Raw genomic sequence first — 27,951 nt, 5'->3', positions numbered from 1 at the left:
ACTCACAGGTTTCTGAAGTTGCCTCATCATGTAGTGCTCAGCCGCTGTGGTGCTTGGTTTGCTTCAAGCCATCTGCTCTGCACACATTTCAGTATAGCAGCCTCAGCCTTGGCTCCAAGACCTGAGCTGAGCTCTTAACCATCATTCTCAAATACTTGTGCTTATAGTAATGCCTGCACTGTGAGCTTGCAGTAAGCAGTGGGTGGGTGAGTGCTGAAGATAGATCATTGAAAAAAGCTCATAATCCAATAGGTGATTCCTAGCTCACCTCCAACCTTCACACACACACACCTCTCCTTTTCAAAACTTTATGAACCTACTCTCTTTCCTTTAATGATACAGCTATGGTTATCACTCCACTCAACTTTCCTCTCTCTCTTTCCCCCAAAGCTGCAAATGCACAATCCTACACATATGCCCTCCTTAGTGTGTTGAAATCAAATCTCACCACATTGACTCCTACCCATACTCATTCTTTCCCAGGACCTCTAATCTGTAGCACTCTCACCTTCCACAATCTTTCCTTCCGTCTGTAATCTACTATTTTCTTCCAACCTAATCTTGGCATTATCTAATCACTACTTTCTAATTTATCCTCACATCTTTATGGCCGTAACAACACGAGTTGATAAGACCATAAAGAATGCAAACAAAGTACTGGGGTTAATTTCTAGAGGAATAGAATACAAAAGCAGGAAGGTAATGTTAAATTTATATAGAACTTGGATTAGACCATACTTGGAGTACTGGTTTCCATTAGGATTGCCAAATCTGCTTGGAGCCATTCCTGGAGGTTTGATCGTGTTTCGTCTGCAAACGTTATTCCATTTACCTTATAAAGGTTGGGTTCCCCTATAGTTGTGTATCTTTGCTCGTGATTTCACATAAGCAGCTGTTGTGCGAGAAGTTTAGCATGCACCCCTGATGCACCCTGGTCTCCCTCTTCCCGCTCCCCACCCCTCCCAAATGCCGCCATCCCGTCTCCCTCTCTCCCCGACCCCCTCCATCCCCAGTCTCCCCCGACACCCCCATCCCGTCTCCCCCGACGCCTCCATCCCCAATCTCCCTCTCCCCAATGTTCCCACACCATCTGCCTCCCCCAACCCCCTCCATCCTGTCTCCCTCTTCCCCCAAAGCCTCCATCCTATCTCCCTCTCCCCATCCCTTTTCCCTCTCTCCCTGACACCCCCATCCCCTTTCCTTCACCCCCAATTCTCCATCCCGTTTCTCTCACCCCCACCTCCCCATCCCGTCTCCCTCTCCCCGATTCCACATCCTGTCTCCCTGCCCCTTCCTGTCTCCCTCTCTCTCCCGACGCCCCTATCCCGTTTCCCTCTCTCCACGCAGAATTCAATCTGTACTTCTCCTTATAATCCTAACTCCAACCCTAACCATATATTCACCCAGCTTTGTTGAAAAGGTGCTAATTTTCACATTAACTGTGTTATCTGCACAATTCTGCAAGAGTGAAAAATAGTTCTTTACTTGTGTGCTAGTCTGAAGGAGCTGACACTTGTGAAGTTTGGAATAGGACGGACAGATAGCTGGTTCCACTGTTTGAACTGTAGGGCCTTCAATAACTCTAACCCTATCTCTGTGACCAGGAACGAGTGGATGGGGCATTGACAGCATTCAAGAGCTTATCGAGGTAACTGTTTAATACAAGCCCTAGTTATCCATTTAGAATTGAGTATTAGCATTTGATTCCTCCATGTGAGCGTGATTCTAATTAAATGACCCTGCTGTGCGCAAAAGTGGAACAATTTCTGCAAATGCATTAGTTCAGAATACCCATTATCATGCCATCTGCAAAGTGGAAGTAAACTTTTTATGTAAATTAGCACATTATTTATAATACATTCACAGCACCAGCTAGCCAGAACGCTCAGTTCGGTTTACAAAGTTAAAGTAGATAGTTAAAACATTATACCCTGATTGCAACATAGTGCCTCATCTACTCTGCTCCCGGCTTCTGTACACCTCGGCGCTAAGGGAATATAAACCTCAACATTTAATTTTTCTTCATACTCTTCAAGGTGAGGATATTCATGCTGGGGAAGATGTAGGAAAAGAAAAATAACGTGAACAGCCTGTTATTATAATAAGAATTACTGTGTTGTTAAAATAATAAAGATGCACATGATCGTTCTCCCCTCCTGGGACGCTTGGGACGGTGTACAGGCGTCGGATGCTGGCTCAGACTATGGCGGTAGGGGCGGCCAAAGCCAGTTGAAACCCTGCTGTTTTAAAAACCCCACAGCAAGAACTTCTCTGTCTTTTCCCTGAATGGGCGGAGTCTGACAAGACCACCCTGCCGAACTCGACAAGGAAGTAAAGCATGGCTTGAATCGGAAGTGACGTAGCCAAGGTGATCGAAGCATGGCTTGGGCAGGAAGAGATACAACGAGCACACAACTGAGTACTTAAGGGGTGTCAGACTGAAGATTAATCTAATCATGGCCCGGCACCAGCTAAACGAGGTACTTAACAAAAGGGACACTATAGGCCAAGGACTGTACATGAGCAAAGGAACCAATTGAAGGATGGCCATGCAGCTGAGGCCCAATCGCCGGGCCCAACGGGACTGTACATGAGGTGGCCATGCATCCAAAAAGGCATTAGCGAGGGGTGCCAAGTTCAGACCACGCGGCAGAGAAGGACAACGAACCAGAAAGGACATCAGGGAAGTTCCCTAAAGGCCAGAACAGGAGCAAGGAAAAGAAGATAAGGATCCCGAGTCAGCGCGCTCTGTCATCCAAGGGAAAAACAGGAAATAAAGCCTGTATAATACCTGTATATTACTGTCTTGTTTGTTAAACTATATAGATGCATGTGTTTAATAAATCTTTCTAAGTTGTTTTGAATGAATTGGTCTTACCATCGATTTGTGCCAGTTGTAACCTTAAAAGTAAGTAAAATTCTTACAAAGAACATAACTGGCATGGAAGGAAACAATGGAGAGAATTTCATGGATAAAAATATGGAAGATTCCGCTTTCCCACCGCAACACACCATCCCTCTCTTCCCCCATCCAGCAAATGGTAACAGTAGAGAGCAATAGAACAGCTAAAGGTTATTGTGCATTTGATAGCTTGGTGTGTTATAATCAGAGCCACTAGCTTACAGTGACATACAGAGCAAGTCAAATTCCATTTTATTGCATGGCATTCCAAGGATTTTACTAGTGATTTGGGGAAGGCGTATTCTGCAATTCCATCTGGTTTTCCATGAGCATAAGAGCCTCGGATTTAATCCATTATCACCACCATTCCCAGGGAGGGCTTCTGCACAGGAAGCGCATGCTAGAGTACACAGCTTTATACCGCATCACAGTTTAAGCTCTGCTTAAGACTAATGCTCCTACCTTAATCTGAGGCCTCAGCCCAAAGTATATCATTCAAAAACACTATCACGCAGAATATTCGCCTGAGGCCTCATTCCATAGTTTATCCTACGAGTCAATTTTTTAAAAATATATTTGTTCTTGTGATGTTTGTCACTGGCAAAGCAACATTCATTGCCCATCCCTGGTTGCCCAAGGGCATTAAGAGTCAATCAGAATGGGCCAGATCTTGCTGCGAGCGGTGAACGAAGGGCACTAGCCGTTCGTTAGAATTGCACTTGCCCATAGACTTTCAATGAGCTTACACAGCAAGTTGTTTTAAGTTAGAGATCCATTCAGCACGGCGCCCTCTAAAGGACATCTGGGACCTGTGTGTCTCTTTAACTAATGAGATTGAAGAACTGTTAATAAGCAGCTCAGCGTCTGAACCAGGAAATATAAGTTAGAATAGTGAATTCAATGTCAAATCAAGTACAGTAAGCAAAATAAAGAAAGGGAAAGAAAGATCGGATTAAAAGACAGAGATAAAAGAGACAGAAAGAAAAAGTAAGAAAAAATGTATTTAATTTTTTTAAAATGGCCAACAATAATTAAAAGCTGAAGGAATGAGACTCCACACTTATAAAAGTTAATTTTCAGTGCCAGAGAGGTTGTTTAGCAGTAATTAAGGCTTACTACACTGCTAAAAGGGTACTTACACTAGAATGGACAAGCCCTAACTTTTTTGGGCGAGTTTAGTCTGTATCTATGAGGTAAGCACAGGCACCCCATTCAATATATTTGACGGCAAGATGCCGATTTCGTGCAGCTTTTGGAGGAGCAGGGTATCTTGGACAGCAACTTCTGGATTTCGATGTTTAACTGCCCATGTGCAGGTGCCGGAAGTTATTGTCCAGTTTGCACATAAATAACGGTGAGCAGTGAGCACTGTTAGCCTTACCGTTATTTTTACAGCAAAATCCATCCCATAGTGTGGCACTGCAGTCACATGTAGGCCAGGCCAGGCCAGGTAGAGGTGGCAGGTTACCATCCCTAATGAACACTGGTAAATCAGTTGGGTTTTTATGACAATCTGGCAGCTTTTATGATCATTTTCTGGCAATACAAATGACCAGATTTATTCAATTCAATTTCACAACTTGCCATGGTTTGAACTCAATCTTTGGATTGCTAGTCCAGTTCCATAACCACTAGGCAACCATACTGCATGATGGCCAATCTCAGTCTTTAGGCCTCATCCTAGAGCTCACCAATGCAAACTATCCTATGGTCAATCCTTGGTCTGAGGTATTGCCCCAATCCTCACATCTTCAGAAAACAGTGAAGCTCATGTTGACTGAATCACTTCTCCTGACATGCTCTGCTGGGGCAATGCTATGTGTGAATAAACTGCTGGGCATGTATTCCTTCCCTCAGTTGTCCCAGCTGTAGCAATTCTGTTGTTGACACTCAATACAAAACAGCGTGAATAGCATTTCCCCAAGATCCTGAGAGGTTCAGCGACACCAGAGGCTATGCCAGGAGTTCGAGCAATTTATTACCATTGGTGAACCCCTCATATTGGTGTTTACCCCATGTACAGTTTTATTCAGCTTAGGGTTTATGTTTGTATTAAATGTGGATCTCGGTGGGGACGATGGCTAAGAGTGCTCGGTATTGTTGATACAGGGTGATATTTAGACTGATGGATTAATGATTGCAGTGTAATTACTGCAAATTTATTGAGAAATCATTTGTTGATTTCCAGGGAATGCTATGGCCAGTACATTGATGGCAGAGCCATGGGCTTTATTACATTCCATGATCGAATTTTGTGAATGATAATTTAACAAAGTATTGAAAATGGACCCGTGGTGGATGGTGGACAATAAACTGCAGCAGACAGGGCCTTCCTCCGTTTGAGGAACATTTCTGTCCAATGCATCCCAGATTCATGCACAATGTGTTTACAATACTAATGCCATACAACAGTCGTTATATGTTGTCCCAGCTCTTACTTGCATTCAGGAACCTTTTAAAATACACACACCTACCTGTAAATTTAGATACATTACTTGTAATTGTATTTAAAGCATAATACGGTCATTGAATCATCAATCTATGTTGAGTTAACTGGTCTCAGCTTTACACCTCACAAAATGGACCTTGTAAACACTGCACCACAGAAGTAGTTAGCAGAAATCTGAGAGTCTGAGTGGTTAACTGCTCCACAGGGGGTTCCTATCTTGTCCACCATCGACTGCTAACTGGTTTCCAGGAATGCACAGATGGCGTTTATAAAGTCATGTGGTTTCTCAGCATGGACCCAATGACCAGTTCCAGGAACATGTTGAATAATAGAATTGGGAAATAGCCGTTTGATCTCAGGATAATTCTTGGAGCTTTGAAAAGAACACAAGAAAATTAATTAGTTAATAGTAATGACATTGTATGTACTCCATATATCTTTTTTTTTACTCGTTCATGGGATGTGGGCGTCGCTGGCGAGGCCGGCATTTATTGCCCATCCCTAATTGCCCTTGAGAAGGTGGTGGTGAGCCGCCTTCTTGAACCGCTGCAGTCTGTGTGGTGAAGGTTCTCCCACAGTGATGTTAGAAAGGGAGTTCCAGGATTTTGACCCAGTGACGATGAAGGAACGGCGACATATTTCCAAGTCGGGATGGTGTGTGACTTGGAGGGGAACGTGCAGGTGGTGTTGTTCCCATGTGCCTGCTGCTCTTGTCCCTCTAGGTGGTAAAGGTCGCGGGTTTGGGAGGAGCTGTCGAAGAAGCCTTGGCGAGTTGCTGCAGTGCATCCTGTGGATGGTGCACACTGCAGCCACTGTGCGCCGGTGGTGAAGGGAGTGAATGTTTAGGGTGGTGGATGGGGTGCCAATCAAGCGAGCTGCTTTGTCCTGGATGGTGTCGAGCTTCTTGAGTGTTATTGGAGCTGCACTCATCCAGGCAAGTGGAGAGTATTCCATCACACTCCTGACTTGTGCCTTGTAGATGGTGGAAAGGCTTTGGGGAGTCAGGAGGTGAGTCACCCGCTGCAGAATACCCAGCCTCTGACCTGCTCTCGTAGCCACAGTATTTATATGGCTGGTCCAGTTAAGTTTCTGGTCAATGGTGACCCCCAGGATGTTGATGGTGGGGGATTCGGCGATGGTAATGCCGTTGAATGTTAAGGGGAGGTGGTTAGACTCTCTTGTTGGAGATGGTCATTGCCTGGCACTTATCGGGCACGAATGTTACTTGCCACTTATCAGCCCAAGCCTGGACGTTGTCCAGGTCTTGCTGCATGCGGGCTCGGACTGCTTCATTATTTGAGGGGTTGCGAATGGAACTGAACACTGTGCAATCATCAGCGAACATCCCCATTTCTGACCTTATGATGGAGGGAAGGTCATTGATGAAGCAGCTGAAGATGGTTGGTCTTAGGACACTGCCCTGAGGAACTCCTGCAGCAATGTCCTGGGGCTGAGATGATTGGCCTCAAACAACCACTACCATCTTCCTTTGTGCTAGGTATGACTCCAGCCACTGGAGAGTTTTCCCCGAATCCCATTGACTTCAATTTTACTAGGGCTCCTTGGTGCCACACTCGATCAAATGCTGCCTTGATGTCAAGGGCAGTCACTCTCACCTCACCTCACCTCTGGAATTCAGCACTTTTGTCCATGTTTGGACCAAGGCTGTAATGAGGTCTGGAGCCGAGTGGTCCTGGCGGAACCCAAACTGAGCATCGGTGAGCAGGTTATTGGTGAGTAAGTGCCGCTTGATAGCACTGTCGACGACACCTTCCATCACTTTGCTGATGATTGAGAGTAGACTGATGGGGCGATAATTGGCCGGATTGGATTTGTCCTGCTTTTTGTGGAAAGGACATACCTGGGCAATTTTCCACATTGTCGGGTATGCCAGTGTTGTAGCTGCACTGGAACAGTTTGGCTAGAGGCGCAGCTAGTTCTGGAGCACAAGTCTTCAGCACTACAGCTGGGATGTTGTCGGGGCCCACAGCCTTTGCTGTATCCAGTGCACTCAGCCGTATCTTGATATCACGTGGAGTGAATCGAATTGGCTGAAGACTGGCTTCTGTAATGGTGGGGATATCGGGAGAAGGCCGAGATGGATCATCCACTCGCACTTCTGGCTGAAGATGGTTGCAAACGCTTCAGCCTTGTCTTTTGCACTCACGTGCTGGACTCCGCCATCATTGAGCATGGGGATGTTTGCACAGCCTCCTCCTCCTGTTAGTTGTTTAATTGTCCACCGCCATTCACGACTGGATGTAGCAGGACTAGAGAGCTTTGATCTGATCCGTTGGTTGTGGAATCGCTTAGCTCTGTCTATAGCATGTTGCTTCCGCTGTTTAGCATGCATGTAGTCCTGAGTTGTAGCTTCACCAGGTTGGCACCTCATTTTTAGGTACGCCTGATGCTGCTCCTGGCATGCTCATGTACACTCCTCATTGAACCAGGGTTGGTCCCCTGGTTTGTTGGTAATGGTAGAGTGAGGAATATGCCGGGCCATGAGGTTACAGATTGTGCTGGAATACAATTCTGCTGCTGCTGATGGCCCACAGTGCCTCATGGATGCCCAGTTTTGTGCTGCTAGATCTGTTCTGAATCTATCCCATTTAGCATGGTGGTAATGCCACACAACACGCTGGATGGTGTCCTCAGTGCGAAGACGGAACTTCATCTCCACGAGGACTGTGCGGTGGTCACTCCTACCAATACTGTGATGGACAGATGCATTTGCGACAGGTAGATTGGTGAGGACAAGGTCAAGTAAGTTTTTCTCTCGTGTTGGTTCGCTCACCACCTGCCACAGGCCCAGTCTGGCAGCTATGTCCTTCAGGACTTGGCCAGCTCGGTCAGTAGTGGTGCTACCGAGCCACTCTTGGTGATGGACATTGAAGTTCCCCACCCAGAGTACATTTTGTGCCCTTGCTACCCTCAGTGCTTCTTCCAAGTGGTGCTCAACATGGCGGAGGACTGATTCATCAGCTGAGGGAGGACTGTAGGTGATTTCCTTGCCCATGTTTGACCTGATGCCATGAGAATTCATGGGGTCCAGAGTCAATGTTGAGGACTCCCAGGGCCACCCCCTCCTGACTGTATATCACTGTACTGCCACCTCTGGTGGGTCTGTCCTGCTGGTGGGACAGGACATACCCAGGGATATACCCAGGGATGGTGATGGAAGAATCTGGGATGTTGGCTGAAAGGTATGGTTCTGTGAGTATTGCTATGTCAGGCTGTTGCTTGACTAGTCTGTGGGACAGCTCTCCCAATTTGGCACAAATCCCCAGATGTTAGTGAGGAGGACTTTGCAGGGTCGACTCGGCTTGGTTTGCCGTTGTCGTGTCCGGTGCCTAGTGGTCCGATGCCGGGTGGTCCGTCCGGTTTTATTCGTATTATGACATTTCGTAGCGAGATTTTACAACTGACTGGCTTGCTAGGCCATACCTGCTGAAGTAAACCACACTATAACCTCTACTCTATTGGGTAACACGAAGATATACAGACCAGGAGGTTATTGGTTCAATTCCTGATTTATGCTGACTTAGCATCCCAACTGTTAGCCTAGCTGAGGTCAACAACTACAACTTGCCTCAGCTCCTCTGAACTAGGGAGGGGAAAATTAACCGGTCCAACTTTCTAAATTTGCACCAGTTAGTAATGCTAACTTGTAAAGTAGACCAATAGGAAGGGCAAAGTTTGCACAATTTAATTTTTTTGATATTATGAGGAAGAGGAAGTATAGGAAATGGGTTAAGCGCATTGTTCATTCATGTATTTCATGTAGAATAAACTACTTTGTTGGTTTACAATTGGCCTCAGCTCACTAAGTACTTAGGAGTCTAGCTTCCAAAAAGATAGGAGGGACACACTTGCAAGACAACAGTATCCAGTACATGCAACAAGTGGTGGTCTTGTTTTGGCCCCTGGGTCATGCTATTACACAATTTGATATTAGGCAATAAAAATACACTCCTGATAGTAAGGGATGCAGGGTCCGCTGATGAGAGTTACTGGTGACAAGCCCAAGAGAACATCTAGTTCAAACCCAAAATTTGTAAGTCTAGGTTACACACGAAGAATTACAAAGGGGGCCCCACTGAATACTCCTCATATACCCATTGGTGAGTTTAAAGAAATCTGAAATGTGGAGGATTCTATGCTTCTTTGCTCCTTTGTGAAGCGTATTGCGTGCTGTTCTATATTAATTGTGCCATACGAAGGATATGTTATTATTCTAGCAGGCCTGGCGCTCCTGCATTCAAGTATCGCTTTCCAGCACACCCAAGCGAGGGCCAGTGGGTATAGGGTGTGAATTCTGGGCAGAGTGCACTCATGTAATGAAGTTGAGCATGCTGATTAGCTGTGTCATTAGCAAATTCCGTTAGGTTATGGAAGTTCTTACCTGATGTAAGGAGAGTTAGCCCCACCCAGAAAAAAAGTGGGGGCAGTGTAAGGAGTGTTGAATTCTGGGAAGCTCATGAGATAATCCATGTTGTTTGCAATAGCCTCCAGGTTAACCCGCCAAGTGTATCGACCGTCACGTTCCACCAGGTTAGTCAAGATAAACTGCCTGGTGCGGAAATCCTGTTAATGAAAGGAACGGTATCAACAGAGGGTATTACACTAGGGACATACCAATCATAATAGGTCTGATGACCATGAAGAATCCCTCAGCAAAGTTGAATTTTTAAAAAAGCGCTGAACAAACACCACGCAAAAGGCACAGTCTAAGGCGGCCTGGGATAATTCATTGACCCTCAGCCACATGTAATGTGGATTTTCAATCTTCCCCTCCTCTCCTGAAGGCAATGAATTTTACTGGGGTACGATTCCTCCACTGATGGGCGCCTTACAATACCCCACCATGGTCATTCTTCATGCATGAGTCCAGACAGTAAGTGCACAGCAGGCCACTCAACTGTGTAGGACATTCACAGCCCAGCCCAATTCTATTCTTATGTAAGATCCATACATTCTTGAATAACCTGTCAACAGTCACTCTCATACGTGAAGAGAAGACATTTGGGTGAAGTACCAAACAGTGTCCGTGGAATCCTATCCTGGCAATCAGTGGGCAACAAGAGGAGAGATAATTGGAGAGAAGAGAAAATGTCTAAGGCACAAGGGACATGGCAGTGGAAGAATAACCTGCCATGGAGAGACATAGCAATGAGAGAATAATTCACCACAGGCTCAGGGGGGGAAAAAGGCAATAAAACAATAACCCACCCCAGGAAGTACATAGTGGTGTGAGAACAATCCTACCCAAGCCTAGAAGGACTCAGCGGCATTAGAATAACCTACCGCAGGCCCAGGAAAGAAGACAGCTGTGCGCCAACATGCACATTTTGACAAAAAGAACAAACTCAGTTAGTCTCTATGTTGAAATGGTTAAACAGAGAACTGAAGACAGTGGCTGCCTTGCTCTACTTGAGCTATTCTGTTGTTCACATTCAAATGTTGCTTTTTATAAACTACCACAGATGGTGATTGAGATTTTTACCTCAATGTATGGTTGGAGCTGTCGCTCAGCTTGGTTTCGTGCAGTGGACCTCGACAAGTCATCATCCACGGTTACTGCCCTCATGGCGGTGATGTAATTTGGGAAAGATGTGGTTGTCTGAATGGGACTGATGTCCACTACAACAAGCTTTTCTATCAGTTGTGGCTGTGCAGAGACAACAGAACATATTACCACTCTGTGGCTATTACTATAAAGATGATTGCACTTCAGGAAACAAGTTTTGAATTATTGTCTCCAATGGTTTAGTGGGAAAATGCACTGCCTGGTGTGGTACTGAACCAAACAGGCCAAGAGGTCCCAGGTTCAATTTCCAGTCTATGCTGAGTTAGCTGATCTCAGCCAGAGCAGCAACACTGGCATCACTGCCCTTGGGTTGGGGGAGGAATAATCAGTCAGGGTTCCTGTTCCTGATTGTTCATCGGTGATCTCTGCCATGAAAGTACAAGTGTGTGGATGTCAAGCATGGATAGGATCAGGCTTGGTTGTGATGCCCTATTGACAGCCTGCTAACACAGATCAACACAATCCTATCTTCATCTGACATTCACACCTTTGCCGATTGGGAACCTTAGCTGATTTTTCTTGTTGTCCTCCCTAGTCCAAAAGCCAAGTGCCCAACTGGTGCACCCAAATGCTGACCCAGTTCAGATCAGCAAACTTGGCACACACCAGAGATCAAACCTGTGAATCTATGTATGGCTTAGTGCTGCACTAGGCAGTGCCTTCACCCATTAGGCCGTCGGGGAAACTCGGACTGCCACTATTAACCAAAGTGAATAGTAACCAGCTCATTGGTCGTATTCCCTGCTGTCAATCAAACGTACTCTCAGCAGTGCCGTCGTCATAGCGATCTTGCCACCCATGCTGTGTCCAATCAGAATACACTCTGAGAGCTGCAACATGTCCAGGAGGTTGAGAAGATCAAAGCTCATTGCTTCATAGGTCATCACTGGACTGTGCCCACTATCACCATGGTTACGGTTATCCACTGTCACCACCTGGTTAGACAAGAGAACATGGTCAGAATTTGGCTGTAAATAGACATTGGGCAGAACTTGCTCCCGAAATAACGGACGGGCTCAACAGCGCTCTCCGTTTTAAATGCCGAATTGAAGGAGCAAGTTCCCGCGTTTGCACATGCGCAATAAAATGCGGAAATCATGAACTTGCTCCTATTGGTTCACCGGTGATTTGACAGCTGCACATTAAAGGGCCATTACACGTTGCAATCATTAAAAATTCACAAACTTGCTCATCCACCCAGTTGGAAAGTAACTAATTTTGCCACCAAACAGGTACACCTAAAAATACCAGGTCTAAACAACTAAAAATTAAATTTAAAAAATGGAGTCTCATGTTATTCCTTATTTTAATAGTTTTTGGTCATTACATTTTTTAAAATTTACAATGACTTCCAGAATTCTAACTTTAAATGAATGAAGTCTGCTAGCCTGCTCTTCCTGACAGATTTTGTGGGCGTGTCTTCTATTCTCACAGACTGTTCCATGCGCATCAACTTACCTTGCTCAGAGGCCGAGTTGATAGCGCACAATTTTTTTTTAAAGTTCAAAATCAAGCAAGTGGACGTCACACAGCCCGCAGTAAGTACATTCATTAATTTAATTCGCAAGAGCTGCGGCGAGTGTTACCACACCGCTCTGCGCAAGTTCCGGCCCAATGTCTGGTCTTACAATTTCCACTGGAATCTCACAACACACACTGAACTACTGCACTGGGATAGCCCCACACATTCACTGATTCTGCTTTATTCAGGCTTTTACTAAAGCAAAGAGGTTGTAACAGAAGAGAAAAGTTAGCGTGCTACAAGTACTGGAGTCTGGGAACAGTTCGGTAATAACTCACCTTCCTGCCCGTCCGCTGAACCACTCCCTTGGCTATCGAATAAAAATTTGATTTACTGCCAAAGAGTCCATGGAGGAAGACCAGTGGAGTCTCTGTGTTTCTGCCATCCATTACATCATAGGCCAGGTCCACTGGTCTAAAGGGAGCAGAACAACATTGAATAGCCAGAGTTAACTCACAGAAAATCCGTAACAAAATTCACCTTATCCGAGGTTCAATAACGGGGACTAGAAAATGAAACTGTAATGGTGCAAACATTGAAACCCCGGTGCCAGAGAGTTACAGAAAAATAAACTCCCGCAATCTGACCCTCCAAATCCAGCCAACAGACCGAACCCTTACGCACTGACCCTCTAAATCCAGCCAACAGACCGAACCCTTACAAACTGACCCTCTAAATCCAACCAACAGACCGAACCCTTACAAACTGACCCTCCAGATCCAGCCAACAGACCGAACCCTTACAAACTGACCCTCCAAATCGAGCCCTCTGACCAAACGCTGCAAACTGACCCTTCAAATAGTCGAGACCCCCGCCAAGGTAATTAATACCTGAATCCACAGGGTCACCTGCCCATCACCGCCACTGGCGCCCTGGCTCGAGTCGGGCCTAAGCGTCGATTTGGCTGCACATGCAGAGACTGATCGAACAAACAGCGTTAGATTGGAGCGCACCCGGGCCGACAGCCATAGCGGGCGAGCGGCGGGGAATCAGACAGAGCGGCGCGGCCCAGGAGCTGCGGCTTTGCCTGTCGCAGGTCCCGAGGCTGAAATCATCCGATATTACCGTAGGGGGAGGGGTTAAAGTGAACGGTCCTGCCCGTTTCACTGAGCCCCCGCCTCACTCACCTGACTGAGGAGGCCCCGCTCGCCCATCTGAAGGGGGCCGGGAGACGGTCCCCCAGCAACCCGGCCCAGCGGCCACTTCTCAGCAGCAGGGCGCCCATGGCCCACGGGCCGCCCGTAACCAGAGGCAACCGGCGCATTCTGATGACGTCGCTGGCGCCTGATAGCGGCTGTCCTCGGATTGAAGAATCTTCCCCCCTCCTCTTCGGGTTGCCAACTCTCCAGGATTGTCCTGTCGTCTCCAGGAATTAAAAACTAATCTCCTGGACATTGCTGTGTTTTAAAAAAAATTATTTGAACACTTTACTACTTATAAAAATAGTAAGGAATCTTACAACACCAGGTTATAGTCCAACAAATTTATTTTAAAATCACAAGCTTTCGGAGATTATCTCCTTCGTCAGATGAATGAGTGAAAAGGTTCTCAAATCGCATATCTTATACTATGTTGGGACAGCATCACACCAATCAAAAGGTGTCGTTGTTATTCAAACAGGCCAGTCACGGAGAACAGCACGTCCCAGTACACTAGATATACATTGTGTCTATTATACAGGCAGGCAGAAAGAAACTCAAAATGGCAGAGAGAGAGAGAGAGAATTTTTAAAAATATATAAATTTTTTCCCCCTTTTTGCTGGTGGGGTTACGTGTAGCGTGACATGAACCCAAGATCCCGGTTGAGGCCGTCCTCATGGGTGCGGAACTTGGCTATCAACTTCTGCTCGACGATTTTGCGTTGTCGTGTGTCTCGAAGGCCGCCTTGGAGAACGCTTACCCGAAGATCGGTGGCTGAATGTCCTTGACTGCTAAAGTGTTCCCCGACTGGGAGGGAACTATAAAAATAGTGGGGAGTGGGGGGAAAGTCTGTTTGACTGACAGTCAAGAATCATCTACTGGGGTAATGAAGAGAGGGTTCGCTGTCCAGTTGGCGAGGGAAGGCGGTGCACCGGGAGGATGGACATGTCGGGCGAGCGATGGTGAGAGTGTGGGGGCGGAGCGGTTGGAGGCAGGAGGTCATGTGATGACACTTCCAGGACTATGTCCAACTAGAGTTGGGAACTCTACTTCCTCTTCCCAATTTTTTTAGTGTTTAATCACAAGAAGTGCAATCTAGATACAATTGTTAGGTCCTCTGTTGTGTTGTTTTTCATTAGTGAAACTATAGTGTCCACATGGACACAGCGTGTTTTGATTCGCTTGAGGCAGAACACAGTCTGATCAAGAATAAAAACAGAAAATGCTAGAGAAGCTCAGCAAGTGAGGCAGCATCTGTGGAGAAAGAAACAGAGTTAACGTTTCAAGTCGAAGACCTTTCGTCAGAACTGGAAGATGTTAAAAGACTTAAAAGTTTTTGGGCAAGTACAGAGCCAGGGAAAGGGGAAAGAGAGGAAAGAACAAAAGGGAAGGTCCGTGATAAGGTAGAAGGCACGAGTGATTAAATGACAAAAGGGATGATGGTGCAAGACAAGGAAGGTAATGGGACAGGTTAAGAAACAAAAGATTGATCAGGAGTAGCTGTAAATGGCAGCAGCAGAACCGTTACCAGCACTGGCTGACCAAAAAAATCGGAGCAGTGATTATGATCTGAAGTTATTGAAATCAGTGTTGAGTCCGTGTAAAGTGCCTTCAAAGTCTGATCAAGTGTGGACACTAGATGGCACTGTTTGCAGCAGAATTATCACGCCAATGCCCCTGTTTGCTTCAAAGATGCTGACTGAATATTGACAGGCCCCAAAACCCCAGGTGCAGTTAAGAGCTAATACTGGGTGATATGAGCAGTTAACCCTTGTCTTTGTCAGGCTTGTGTCTTGACATACTGAACTCTAGCAGCCCAAGTGTTGACGAGGCCCATAGTGCCTCAGGAGCAAAAAACAGAAAATGCTGGAAATTCTCAGCAGATCAGACAGTATCTGTGGAGAAAACAGACAAGTTTTTGGGTGTGCGGACCTTTGTCAAGACTTGTTTCAAATTTCCAGCATCTGTAGTATTTTGCTTTTTGTCCATAGCGCCCCTGGACTGTGACGCATGCACATAAGTGAGCAGAGAATGGAGAGCACCAGTCGAATGAAAAATAAACCCACATTTGACAATAACAGCCTGTCACCAACCAGGCCAAAGCAAGAATATCCCAGCCCCTGCAGGTCACGAGTTGTTATCTTGTACTTTTTGAATTCTCCCTCCCTGTTCTGCTTGTAAAGAGTCCATTTGGTTTTTAATACATGTACTTTTAGAAGCACGCATGTTATGACCTTGATGACCTGTCGTCTTGTGATGTCACCAAAACGCCTTACAGGTGAAAACAATCACTTTGTGCTGAAGCCAATGTGAACTCGAGGATGAGGTAATGGGGATGCACTGTGCTGGAAAGATCCTTTCTGGGCTTGAGCGGAGCTTGACTGCTCAATGGGTCTGTGCACAGGGTTGTCAACAGTGGTTGGACATATTCCTGGAGGTTTCACATGACCTCCAGCCTCTAACTGCCCCACCGAGTAAAACAGACTTTTTCCCCTACTTCCAATATTTTTATAACTAATAAACAAAAGTATTCAGAGAAAATGAAAATATCACAATATTTTTTAATACCCTAATGATTTTACTCCTGGGTTGCTCGCAGCAGTGTCCAGGAGATTAATCTTCAATTCCTGGAGACTACAGCACAGGATCGGTGCTTGGGCCTCAGCTATTTACAATCTGTATTAATGACTTAGATGAATGGACCAAGTGTATTGTATCCAAGCTTGCTGACGATACAAAGCTAGGTGAGAAACTGAGGAGGACACAATGGGCTCAATTTTCAAATGGAAGTTTGGGGACAGGGGGCATTGAAAATCGGGAAAATCCAGAGCGAGTAAGGAAGCCGGCTCCAACCCGCGGACTTCCGCGTTTCACACAGATGCATCTGTGTGCGCACGCACTTCAGGAATCCGGAAGTCCTGCCGGCAATTAAAGCCGCAGGCTGATATTTAAAGCAGTCATTAAGATATTTAAACTTGTTAAAGTACTTAATTTTATATGATTGAGGCAGGGAAAGGATTTTCATTCAGCCTCAACGTGTTTTCCGTGCAGTGTGAAACACTCCATGTTGAAGGAGCCATGTTTCAGCCAGCAGCCATTTGGACATTTAAATCCCTGTTTGACAAATGGGGATAAAAGGTGAGATTGCAGCAGGGCACTCAGTTCCCTCAGACAATATTCTGGTTGGGAGATCTTTGTGTTTAGACTGAAAATTCTTGGTTTCCACTCAGAATTTTTCTGTTTACACATATTTAACAACTTTTCGGGCTCCCACAAACTGACACCATCTGGATGGGGGGGCGCGATGGCTGCATTCACCAGTACATCCGAGGACGAGGAACATCACCATCCTCACCAGGCATAGCCTGAACTTCCGCCACTTGGAGCTCTACAAAACAGTGCTACACCAAAAGCACCTGCACAAGAGCACAGAGGGAGCGACGTCGTAGGAGGCACTACCCTCGCCACACGGTCTACAGACCAAGGCTCAGCTTCCTGGACCTCTCTGAGGAGCAGTGCATACTGAGGCTGAGAGTGAGTCACCAGGTGGTCGCAGACATCTGCAGCCTCCTTCATGTCGAGCTGCTCCCAGCTGAGCCTGGCTGCATCTCATTACCCGTCGCTGTTAAAGTCACCACTGCCCTCAACTTCTTCGCCTCCAGATCATTCCAGGGTGCCACCGGTGACATCGCCAGGGCGCCTCAGTCATCTGCACACAAGTGCATAAGGCAGGTCACCGATGGCTTGTTTCGCAGAGCCTCGCAATACGTCAACTTCCCCATGGACGATCTCAGCTAGACGGAGAGGGTAGTGGGATTCCACTTTGTGGCTGGCTTCCCATGGGTACAGGGTGCAATCGATTGCACCCATATAGCAATCCGAGCACCTCCACACGAGCCAGGACTGTTCATCAACAGAAAGGGATATCACTCCATCAACACTCAGCTCGTTTGTGACCACAGCAAAAGATTCTTTCATGTGTGTGGCAGGTTCCCTGGCAGCTGCCATGATTCCTTCTTTCTGAGGGAATCCAACATCCCGGGCCTCTTCCACGCACCGAACCATCCTTAAGGGGTTGGCTCCTCGGGAACAAGGGATACTCCCTGCACACGTGGCTCATACACCTCTGAGGAACCCCATCAGCGAGCAACTGCCTCAATGCAACAACAGCCACATCGCCATCAGGTCTACAATTGAGCATGCTATAGGGCTGCTCAAGATGCAATTTCAGTGCCTCGATTGTTCTGGGGGAGCGCTTCAATACGCACCAGCGAGAGTCCCCACTTCCATGTCCCTTTTCGCCATCATCCCTCTCCTGGGTCAGGCCCACATCACTCCTACCTCTCTGCTGGACAACAGTTTGGAGGACATGTGTGATGCCTTGTAAGGCCAATGCTAATGTATCCTGTCTGCCTATCTATGGCAGCAGAATGTGGTTCACCCTGAGTCTGCACGGCTGTTGCCAGGGCCTGAATGGACTCGTTTGTGAGTCGTGCTTGAAGCTCAATGGAGGCTAGCCTTCTCTCCATCGCAGACATTCCTGCATTTACCTGCAACACTATCTCAGACATTTCCACAGTTACATGCAACACCACCTCAGACATTTCAGCAGTTACGTGCGACACTCTCTCAGACAATGCTCACGTCCCTGTGACACTATCTCAGAGATTCCCTCACGTACCTGTGCCACCATTCCACTCATGCAGGAGTTGGACTCCTCTATCCTCTGTGTTATTGTGGAGAGTGTGCATAGCACCTGTTCCGGTACTTCGCAAATGTGATGCTGTCCCTCGATCATTCTCCTTTTAAAGGATGGCCCCCGGGGTTCAGCATGTGCGTCCAGCTGAGCAGAGCCTGGAGAGGAGTGTGTCCACTGATGCGGTCTCTCCACAGCTGCGCCTGCCACCAGTGTCTGCTCATGTTCACGTGTGTGGTGATTCACCAGGTATCGACCCAACTAACTGACCACTAGGACCCATCGAGATGTGAGTATCTGCGCTGGTAGTTGGCTCGCTAAGATGTGACAATGCATCCTCAGAGGCCTGGAGCTCCTCTGAGGAATCACCCTCTGCCGTCACTGTGGTTATTGAATGGTCTGTAAGAGAACAGAAGGCAATATTAAGCATCATCTCAGATGTGTCGTGTTGCAATGAGCATACTGAGGTGTTCAACATTCCAAGCATTGTTAACATCAATTCATGTTGTGTGTGATGAATGTTAAAGTTGTGACACCAGATGTTTGTGGGGTGCCAGTCTCAGTGTCCCCGACAGACAGGCACTCGAGGGTGTGGCTGATCTGCAGGGCCTCCTCCTCCGCGTCTGTGAGGACCACTATTTGTGGAGGTCCCCCTCTAGTCCTCGCCCTCTCGCGTGCATTCTGAGCTCTCTCCTCCTAGAAGGGCAGAAAGTACAGACGTGTGAGTGAGTGAGGGTGAAGTGGTCAGCCGATTAATGCATTGCTTTGGGTGAGGCTGACCGTGAAAGAGATGCATCAGAGGGTGAGTATGAGACAGAGACATCACATTGGATGAAGATTGGGGTGAGTGGTAGTGGTGGGGTGACTACTGGGGAGGTGAGAAAGTGCTGAGGAAGTGCAGGTAAGTTGAGGATGAGCCTTAAGTGGGTGTGAGGAGTGATGTGATAGAGTAGAATTGGCAGTGCAGAATGAGTTTGGGGGGTGGGGCGGTGATGTGGAACACGGAATGCAGGAGAATCAATAAGTGGACTCGCTTTTGCTGACCTAGTTAGGTCATCGTAACACTTCCTGCACTGGATCCAGGTGCGGGAATATGTAGCTGCTGCTGGTGACCTCCTCTGCCACCTCGAGCCAGGCCTTCTTGGTGGCAGAGGCAGGGCACTTCCTCCTGTCCGCCGGGTAAAACACATCCCTCCTCCTCCTCACCCCATCCAGTAGCACCTGGAGTGAGGGATTGTTAAATCTTGGAGCAGCCTTGCCCCTGTGCTTCTCCATGTTGTGTGTTCTTGGTCTTTGCTCCAGCAATGGCCCTTTAAACGTAGACGCTCCAGCTGACAGCCTGTCATGCAGGTGTGCAGTCCGCCCACTGCGCAGCTTTCGGACATCAAACCCAGAAGCCACGTTAAGGGCCACCAATTAACTCGCGATCGCGTGGGGAACGATGAGTTTTTTTATCCAGGTTTGCCGCGCGCCCATTAACCCCCCCTCCCCCGCTGCTGCCATCCCGCCACCCTTTGAAAATTGAGCCCAAAGAGTCTGCAAAGGGATATAGACAGGTTAAGTGAGTGGGCAAGAAGGTGGCAGATGGAGTATAATGTGGAGAAATGTGAGGTTATTCACAAAATCCCACATCAGCCCATCCTCCACTGAGACTAATACAAAATCCCACATCAGCCCATCCTCCACTGAGACTAATACAAAATCCCACATCAGCCCATCCTCCACTGAGACTAATACAAAATCCCACATCAGCCCATCCTCCACTGAGACTAATACAAAATCCCACATCAGCCCATCCTACACTGAGACTAATACAAAATCCCACATCAGCCCATCCTCCACTGAGACTAATACAAAATCCCACATCAGCCCATCCTCCACTGAGACTAATACAAAATCCCACATCAGCCCATCCTCCACTGAGACTAATACAAAATCCCACATCAGCCCATCCTCCACTGAGACTAATACAAAATCCCACATCAGCCCATCCTACACTGAGACTAATACAAAATCCCACATCAGCCCATCCTCCACTGAGACTAATACAAAATCCCACATCAGCCCATCCTCCACTGAGACTAATACAAAATCCCACATCAGCCCATCCTCCACTGAGACTAATACAAAATCCCACATCAGCCCATCCTCCACTGAGACTAATACAAAATCCCACATCAGCCCATCCTACACTGAGACTAATACAAAATCCCACATCAGCCCATCCTACACTGAGACTAATACAAAATTGTGGTTCTCACATCGGGCTCATCAATCACAAACAGACCTGAGAAACTTCTAATGATCCAATCATCCTTGAGACAAGGAATAACCAAATAAACGTGATATTATATCAATACCTAATGATTGTAATATATAGACATGTAATTGTTGTGTATAGATACCTAACCAATGTAATATGGAAGAAGAAAGAACAAATGAACTTGCATTTATATTGCACCATTCACAACCACAGGATTTCCCAAAGCACTTCATAACCATTGAAATACTTTTGAAGTGTTGTCACTATTGTAATGTAGGAAAAACGGCAGCCAAGTTGCAGTCAGCAAGATCCCACAAACAGCAATGAGGTAAATGACTAGATAACCTATCTTTTTTTAGTGATGTTGATGGTGGGATAAATATTAGCCAGGACATTGGGGCAGTTTTGACAAAAGGTCATTGACATGAAACATTAACTCTGTTTTTCTCTCCACAGATGCTGCCTGACCTGCTGAGTATTTCCAGCATTTTCTGTTTTTATTTCAGATTTCCAGTATTTTGCTTTTGTTGCAATGGGGGACATCCTTTGCTCTTCTTTGAACAGTGCATTGGGATCATTTATGTGCATCTGAGAGGGCCCCAGTTTAATATCTCATCTGAAAGACAGATATATTTTTAAAATTGTTCTTGGGATGTGGGCGGAGCAGTATTTATTACCTATCCCCAGTTGCCCTGAGGGCATTAAAAGTCAACCGTATAATGTGGAACAGATGCCATTGCAAAATATAAAAAACCTAATTGTATATGTACATAATCATCATCAATAAATCATCACTGAATCATTGCAACATATATAGATACCTAATTACTGTAAGCACATGGCAATAATGGATGAGCAAGACCATTCGGCCCATCATAATTCATCCATCTAGAAAGAACTGACAGTCTCTTCTGTGCAACATCCAATTGTTTCAAATGAGCCCTGGGTTTTCACCTCTACTACTCTATTTGGAAGTCCATTCAAGGTGTTGATTACTCTTTGTGTGAAGAACATCCTGATACCCATCTTAAATTTGCCTTTTACTAGTTTGAATCTGTATCCCCTTGTCCTACTCTTCATTTACTTTTTCCATTCCCTTAGGAATTGTATATACCTCTACAAGATCACCTTTTAGATGCCTCCTTTTCAGGCTGAAAAGCCCAAGTTTCTCCAGCACTCCAAATGTGTTCTGATCACACTGCACAGTTTGAGGAAGATTTCCTCTGATTTATATTTTACTATTTTGACTATGTAGCTTAACGTTCTGTTGACTTTGTTGGTTGCTGCTCTGCTGAATGTCAAATCTATTAGACTCCTACCTCTCCATCCGTAGTATTTCAACACCATTTGTGGTGGGTGTGTAACACATTTTTCCTTCCAATTGCAGTAATTTACACTTGCCTGCATTAAATTTCAGCCGCCACTGTTCTGCCCACGTACATATTTTGTCCAACTCATTCTGTAATTTCTGATCTGCCTCTGATTCCATTACCCCATCTAATTTGGTATCATCTGCAAATTTGACCACTTTGCATCGATGGGGAGAAATTCAACTCAAGGCTGCCCATTTATCCGGAGTAAAATTGTGTAAGACTTCCGAATTTTGCATTGCGATCTGCTGTGCCCGAACTATGCGGAATTATCTGGGACGCCATATCGACTTGGGCAAATTTTAGTCTTCCAGGACACCTGCCTGAAAGCAGCGGGGGCCTAATAAATGTGTGTAAATTAGGGTCCTGTGCCTGGTTAAGGACCCTTCAGCCAAATTGAACTTTGAAAGCGTTCTATTCATTCATTCTAAAACCTGCCCACAAATCCTTGGTGGCAACAGTCAAGGCATTATAAACTAAATGGTACAATTTTAAAGGGGGGTGCAGGAACAGAAAGCCCTGGGGGTGCACGAACACAAACCTTTGATGGTGGCAGGACAAGTTGAGAAGGCTGTTAAAAAAGCATACAGGATCCTTGGCTTTATCTATAGAGGCATAGAGTACAAAAGCAAGGAAGCTATGCTAAACTGTTATAAATCACTGGTTAGGCCCCATTTGGAGTATTGTGTCCAATTCAGGGCACCACACATTAGGAAGGATGTCAAGGCCTTAGAGAGGGTGCAGAGGAGACTTACTAGAATGGTACCAGGGATGTGGGACTTCAGTACGTGGAGAGAGTGGAGAAGCTGGGGTTATTCTCCTTAGAGCAGAGAAGGTTAAGGGGAGATTTGATAGAGGTGTTTAAAATCATGAAAGGTTTTGATAAAGTAAATAAGGAGAAACTGTTTCCAGTGGCAGAAGGTTCAGTAACCAGAGGACACAGATTTAAGGTAATTGGCAAAGGAACCAGAGGCATTTTTTTTACACAGCGAGTTGTTATGATTTGGAATTCACTGCCTGAAAGGATGGTGGAAGCAGATTCAATGATAACTTTCAAAAGGGAATTGGATAAATATTTGAAGGTAAAAAATTTGCAGGGGAAAGGGCAGGGGACTGGGACTAATTGGATAGCTCTTTTAAAAAGCCGACACAAGCACGAAGGTCTGAATGGCCTCCTTCTGTGCTAGATCGCTCTACGATCCCATGATTCTAAGAAGGCTGCCCCAGCTTTATTTAAAAGGATCTTCAGCTGCATTCAAGTAAGTTTCTGGTTAGTCATTTTAGACTGCTTGTGGGCTTTCAGGCCTATTTCTGGCTGTGTTGGCTGCTCTAGCTGAGATCAAAAATTGTGCAGTTATATTTTGGAGCAGCAGGACAATCTGTGCCCCGGGGCTTGTGCACAAATTACTCTGTCAGCATGGGTATGATACTCGGCCTGCCATTGGGGTTGGAGGATGAGGAGGAGGAGGAAGAGCATCAAGTAGGAATCCGACCACAGACACAGAGCCATGCCTCCATCAGAGCTATGATTGAGCAAACAGTTGGCATCTTGAACCAGAGGTTCTACTGCCTGGAGGTTCTGGAGGCATCCTACAATGCAGCCCTGAGAGAGTCTCCAGATTTGTTATCGTGTGCTGCATGCTCCATAACTTTGTCCTGCAAAATGGGCAAGCCTTAGAGTCAGCTGGGGAAGAAGAAGTGGAGACGCAGGAGCAGGAAGAACAGCCGGATGCCGAGAAGGCTGAGGAAGAGCTAGGGCCACCAGTTCTGCCAGCTGCCAGAACTCCACGGCAGTGAGTCACCTGAGGAACACTTGCATTGAATCATCCCTCCCACCCTGCACCAGCCGTCCATCATACCATCAGACACCCTTCAGCTGAATGTCGTTAACTTCAACACCAGCATGGGTATTGCTGTCACTTCAGTGAGTATGGACAAACAAGCACCAATTCAGAGATTCAGTGCACACCAAGAAACTGGTACAAAACAGTTTGTTTTTCAATTGTGGACAAAGGAGTTGGAAAACTAAATGTCACCCTTGTGCCAACCCCTAGTGCCGGTCTTCAGTGCTCTTTTTCCTAATTTGGTGCTCCTATGAGGTGCTACCTCAGTGGCAACAAAATGGGAGGTAGAAAGCTGCTGATCATCCACTGAGGGCTCTTGAGATGACTGTGTTGGCCGACCTCAAGGAGCTCTGGTCTTCGAGGGCTTGGCTGTAGACTGCAGCATCTTGGCGGCAGCTACGGCAGTCTGGCCCAGCTGCTGTCTGGCACTAACAAGGGCACTGGTTGAAGTACTGGAAAGGGAGCAGACGTGCTGTCATCCTGAGGGAGGACTGCATGTTCCTCTCCCATGGCACCACTACCGTATGGGCCTGTGCCTCAGCACTCGCATTGATCAGTGTGAAAACAGAGTATAGGAGTGATGTGACTGTTCGGAAGCCCCTATCCATGCTTTCCTTCATGTTTAGCAAGCTGGAGGAGATGTTGGATCCCAGAGCCTCAAAGGCAGCAATCTGAGCTACCATCAAAGCTGTCAGAGCTGCCACCACGGCTCTGCAACTGAGGGCCCCGCTGCAGTGTGCACAGAGTTGACAGCATGTTTCATGGCTGACTATATTGTTTCCATGCCCTTCACGATGACCCCACACAAGTTGCAGGTGGACTCCTCCATACTTTCCTGACATTGTGCGCAGGCTCCTTGGCAGGCAGTCCAGAAGTTGGTGGTACATAGCCATCAGTCTTCTTCTATAGGCTGGACCCTTGAAGTCAACATCTGTGCCCTCCACAGCCTGGTAAGAATGTGGGCTCGCCTTCCAGCACAGAACATGAGAATGGTCGCCCTCCTCCTGTCCTCATCTGCCCACTGGTATTGTGTGCCAGCTTATCCTGCAGGAAGAAAGGAGTGTGTTGGTGTGTGTCCTGCTGAAAGGTTGTGCAGATGTGCTTGTCAGGGTAGAAAAGTGTGAATGGTGCATGATTGATGCCACAGGTGAGGGGAGTAATTGTGAGGACAGGGGCAGGTACAGAGTGTGCAGGTAGCAGCAGAAGGAGGTTCAGTGAAGTGTGCTGCTGTGATGATGGGAAGCAGGGGAGGAAAGGCATGTAAATATTGGGGCTACAGGTAGTGCAGGGCTAAGCAGAGGGTAAAAGAAATGTGAGTAGGAGTTTTACTTAGCAGCTCTGGTCAGGTCATTGAATTTCTTGTGGCATTGCAGCCAGGTCCTGGGCACAGTGCTCCTCCCATACACCTGCTCTATCACCTCTGACTACTGCTGCTAGGTTATTTGTCTTGGCACTCCTGTTTGCTGGAAAGAGTATCTCTCTCTTTCGAGTCATCTCCTCCGCGAGAACCTCCAGAGCAGTGTCTACAAATCTTGGGGCGATTCCAGAATTTCTCCTAACTGCCATCGTAACAATACAGCAGTGATTGAGAGCTCTGATTGAAAAAAGCCAAAGTGCACTTCCCCTTTAAGAGGAGCAGGCTGCCCTTAAATAGTGTCACTACTGCTCAATTTCCTGTGCTGCCAATCGGCGAGCTGCCAAAACACAGCGTAGGTAGCGCTAGCAGCGCACCGATCATAATCAAATGAATCACGAGCACCAATCTGGCTCATGAACATCAGCTGCTATATCCATTTTGAGCTCGTTTTTGGTGTAAATCGAATTTCTGCCCACAATGTGCTGAATGTAAGTCATTAATGTAAATTAGAAAGCGTTGTGGTCCAAATACTGATCCTTGGGGCAACACACTCACAACTTCCCCGCACATCGACGTAACTTCTATCTTGCAACCATTTTCTTGGCAACTTGTCGCATTCCTGATCCCCCTCCCCCCCACCATTTTAAGTCTGCCCCAGAGTAGTGGGGACCTAAATTTAATGGCAAAGTCGCGTCTCGATTACATCATTGACCGCGCACGCCATTTTAATCGTGGTCCCAACTAAGACTCGGACCCCCCCAGCGAAAGCTGGCGGCAGCAAGGAATCTGGCCGTAGGTGAGTGAGTTTTAACATTTTTTTAACAGGTTCTTAGTGGGCCAGGAAGAGCAGGAGTGCCCCACAAGAATCGATTAGGTCTTGCCCCGGGCTTAGACCCCCCTCCCCCGATTGTGGACTTTCCAATCCCCCTCCTCAAATCCCTACTTACCTTGTCGGTCACTGTGACCGTGGGTCCCCGGCGATGGCCTGACCCCCCCCCACAAATTTTGACTCCAGCTTGCCGGCAGTGATGTCAATACTGCCAGCTTGGGTGGGAGTCAATGTTGGGGCCTGTAAATGAGGCCCGTGAGTTAAAATCTCCCGGGCCTCGTGCTCTGGGGGGCCGGATGGTTCACCGCCCATTTTGGCCCCTGAATGCTGCCTGAGTTAAAATTGGGGCTATATCCTTTTGTGCAGAACTGTAACATGTGGGAACCAATCATTTTAATATACGCACAACCACCTAATTCTTCAGAACACATAATGAAGATTTTTTTTTAATTAAAAAATGTTTAACCTCTAGGACCCATGAGAAACAAGGTAGTGGCAGTGTGACGTATGAGATGCTCCTGATTGGCTGATGCGATAGAGTGGAGCTACCTGTCGCATTGGCACAATCTATTCTCGTTACTGCAGCTGCTTCGGACAGTCATGGCTACAGAGGAAATAGAATAAAACTGCAGCATCAGCTTTTAACTGTCTAGTTTATGTCATGTTTCTCTTGCCTCTAGCTTTCCCACAGAAATCGATCTAAATCTATCTAATTTGCATTTTCTTGATGTATCAGTCTCTCTCCCCCACCCCGGCTGCCCAGCCTCTCTCAGGGAGGTTCGGTCGGTGTCCTCTCAGACTAAATTACCAACATGAAGGTTCACCTCACCACCTCCCACCTTCCGACACTGTCCAATCAGCACCCTGGTTTATATTCGAAAGAGCCACAGGTGCAAGAGTAAGGCGATCGAAGCAGTTGCATTGGCTGAGCGCACACATGGGCATTCACAGTGACGGATGGCAAATCTGATCCGTCAAAAAGAATGGGGGGAGCTGCCATGCTCAGTCCACACCAGCAGGGGGCAATAGTGATTCCACTTGTGTTCCAACAACAAGGTGTGTCGCAGACTGAGCAACACAAGGGCTGGCCGTGTCAGGATCCTCCAGCTTTAACCTGATGCAATTGTGGGGCATGAGATTTATAATCAAAAAGACTGACACAGACTGGAAGCAGCTTTAAATTCTTGCAGTAGTTTATTTTGAAGTGTGAGATATGTCGATTTAGGAGTCTCACAGCCTAGCAACACGGAATGCCCAATTTATTTGGGGACAAAATTAACACCATGACATGGGGGCTTTGTTATGCCCCATAAACTGGGGCATATGGGGTGTAACACAGTGGGAAAAGAGATGGAGATCAGTTGTGAAGGATCTCCCACTGTTTTGCTTTTGACCTGCATTGTGATGGCAATTTGGATGGATGCAGGAAGTTCCTGCCAAAAAGAGCCAGGAGCCTTGTCATCATGTTACTGGCATGGAAGGGAGGTCCTTCTAATGTTCACTCCACTTTCCACTGGCAACACCAGAAACACACCTCGTTTACAGGACATAAAAGAGACAAAAATTGCCCCATCAAGTCATTGGGGGGTTGGGGGGGGATTTTAATCCGGTAGAAACCAGGTGGGTGGGCAGTTAAAATGCTTCAGGTTACTTACTTGCCAGAAAGCTGCCTGGATCCTGCCATTTCCAGTTTTAACAGACACTTCTGGACAGGCAGCTAAGCTGCCTGCCCAAAGCTGGCAGGTCCTAATGGCGAAGCAAAGATTCCAATGCCAGATCAGGGGGGCATCCTACAGTACGGACCAGGCAAAGTATCACCCATCAACGTTGTTTGACACATGCTGAATAAATTCACTGTATAACAATGAATCAACTTTGAGCACCCAGTGAAGGAGAACCTTGCACCTAATTAGGAGACAACTTACAGGAGGCTGTGGATGTTGCTCACGACCCACCTTTGACAAATATTTTTCTTACTTGTGTTTGCCAACC

At 46.7% G+C, this 27,951-nt stretch overlaps 1 protein-coding gene across 2 annotated transcripts; it reads right to left on the bottom strand.

Annotated features, from left to right (window-relative positions):
- Positions 1-1,814: 1,814 nt before the first annotated feature.
- Positions 1,815-13,722, bottom strand: abhd11 (abhydrolase domain containing 11). 2 transcript variants are annotated; one of them, XM_068008094.1, is made up of 6 exons: positions 13,588-13,722; positions 12,739-12,874; positions 11,700-11,873; positions 10,855-11,019; positions 9,754-9,935; positions 1,815-5,724 (listed from the first exon to the last, which is right to left on the bottom strand). In XM_068008094.1, the coding sequence occupies exons 1-6, from the start codon at positions 13,683-13,685 to the stop codon at positions 5,586-5,588; spliced, it is 894 nt and encodes a 297-aa protein (XP_067864195.1). In that variant the 5' UTR covers positions 13,686-13,722; the 3' UTR covers positions 1,815-5,585. The 2 variants fall into 2 exon arrangements, with proteins under 2 accessions (XP_067864195.1, XP_067864196.1); XM_068008095.1 differs by lacking the exon at positions 13,588-13,722 and adding an exon at positions 13,291-13,559.
- Between the last annotated feature and the right edge of the window lie 14,229 nt (positions 13,723-27,951).

Source organism: Heptranchias perlo, chromosome 28 (assembly GCF_035084215.1).
Source record: "Heptranchias perlo isolate sHepPer1 chromosome 28, sHepPer1.hap1, whole genome shotgun sequence".
NCBI lineage: Eukaryota > Metazoa > Chordata > Chondrichthyes > Hexanchiformes > Hexanchidae > Heptranchias > Heptranchias perlo.
Note: the sequence above shows the minus strand (reverse complement) of the source record. Positions and strands in the feature narration are given on the sequence as shown.

Coding starts and splice junctions, on each gene's coding strand:
- abhd11 (XM_068008094.1), bottom strand. CDS start 13,685: ATGGGCGCCCTGCTGCTGAGAAGTGGCCGCTGGGCCGGGTTGCTGGGG. Junction 12,875..13,587: donor AGCGGGGCCTCCTCAGTCAG/GTGAGTGAGGCG, acceptor TGCTCCCTTTAG/ACCAGTGGACCTGGCCTATG. Junction 5,725..9,753: donor GCTAACTCTCCTTACATCAG/GTAAGAACTTCC, acceptor TTCTTTTCAAAG/CTCCAAGAATTATCCTGAGA.